Below are 1,022 nucleotides of genomic sequence, written 5' to 3'. Positions count from 1 at the left end.
ATATTTAAAATATTTAAAAATAAATATTTAATATTAATAAAAATAAAATTTGTATGTAATATACCTGTACGAATCAGGCATTGCCATAAACCAAATGGCGATAAGCAATTGCTTCTCCTCCTATATTGGCTTTCTATTACGAAGATTATTATTAATAGCACATAATCCAGGCCCAATTATTATCAGTACCATTTCAAATGTTTGAGGAAACATTCTAAAAAAAGTTTAACGTATAAAACAATATGCATTAAAATAATATTCAATAATTTTTGTTATTTACAGCTGTCATATTTCTAGGTTATGGTAATATTATTTAATGAAAAATTTCGTCCTATTTCTTAATTTATTCAATTATTACTCACCGAAAATGTTCTTTGAATACTGTTTTTGCACAGCCGGGAATAACTCTTTCGACATAATCGCTTAATTTTTCTGAAATGATCATTTCTCCCCGCGCGTAGTATCAAGCATTAAAATAAAATATAATATTTCTAATTCTTCATTTAAACACAACTCTTTATTTTCATTATCGCTATCAGACTCATCACTGCTGTTAGAAATGTTTTCAATCTCTTCATCATTATTTAAAATGATTGAAATTATTACACTCCCGATTTTGTTATCCATGTTTTTATATCTCACAGCGTACCATCAATCTGCATCAAACGCATTCAATAGTTCCGTTTCTGAACGCGCATACTGCGCATTAATGAAACGGAACGCTATCTATGCGCGTAGCGCATTGTCTGTTGTCTATGCACTCGATACGAGAAACGGAACGAACCCCAAATATTAAATAAGGACAATGAATGCATCATACACGTCATGCGCGATACGGAACGCATCTTTAAGCGGGGAGCACAGACTCTTGCATAACGCATAACACATGAGGCATAAGAAATTGAACCAACCAGAGTTCTCTATTACATGGAAGGAAAAGAAACAGAGAACTTCAATTGGTACATATTCTTATGCATTACGTGTAAAGGCCCGTCTACAATACACGGAGTAAGAAGTAAGAG

At 32.4% G+C, this 1,022-nt stretch overlaps 1 protein-coding gene across 1 annotated transcript in view; it reads right to left on the bottom strand.

Annotated features, from left to right (window-relative positions):
• The window catches only part of LOC108764456 (putative nuclease HARBI1), a 1,014-nt gene extending 816 nt beyond the window's left edge, over positions 1-198 (bottom strand). The window contains exon 1 of the mRNA XM_018512719.1: positions 65-198. Within this exon, the coding sequence (XP_018368221.1) occupies positions 65-87 (23 nt within the window). The 5' untranslated portion in view covers positions 88-198. The remainder of the gene's footprint in view (positions 1-64) is intronic.
• Between the last annotated feature and the right edge of the window lie 824 nt (positions 199-1,022).

The sequence above is a fragment of the Trachymyrmex cornetzi genome, unplaced genomic scaffold, assembly GCF_001594075.2.
Source record: "Trachymyrmex cornetzi isolate Tcor2-1 unplaced genomic scaffold, Tcor1.1 scaffold424, whole genome shotgun sequence".
Classification (NCBI taxonomy): Eukaryota; Metazoa; Arthropoda; class Insecta; order Hymenoptera; family Formicidae; genus Trachymyrmex; species Trachymyrmex cornetzi.
Note: the sequence above shows the minus strand (reverse complement) of the source record. Positions and strands in the feature narration are given on the sequence as shown.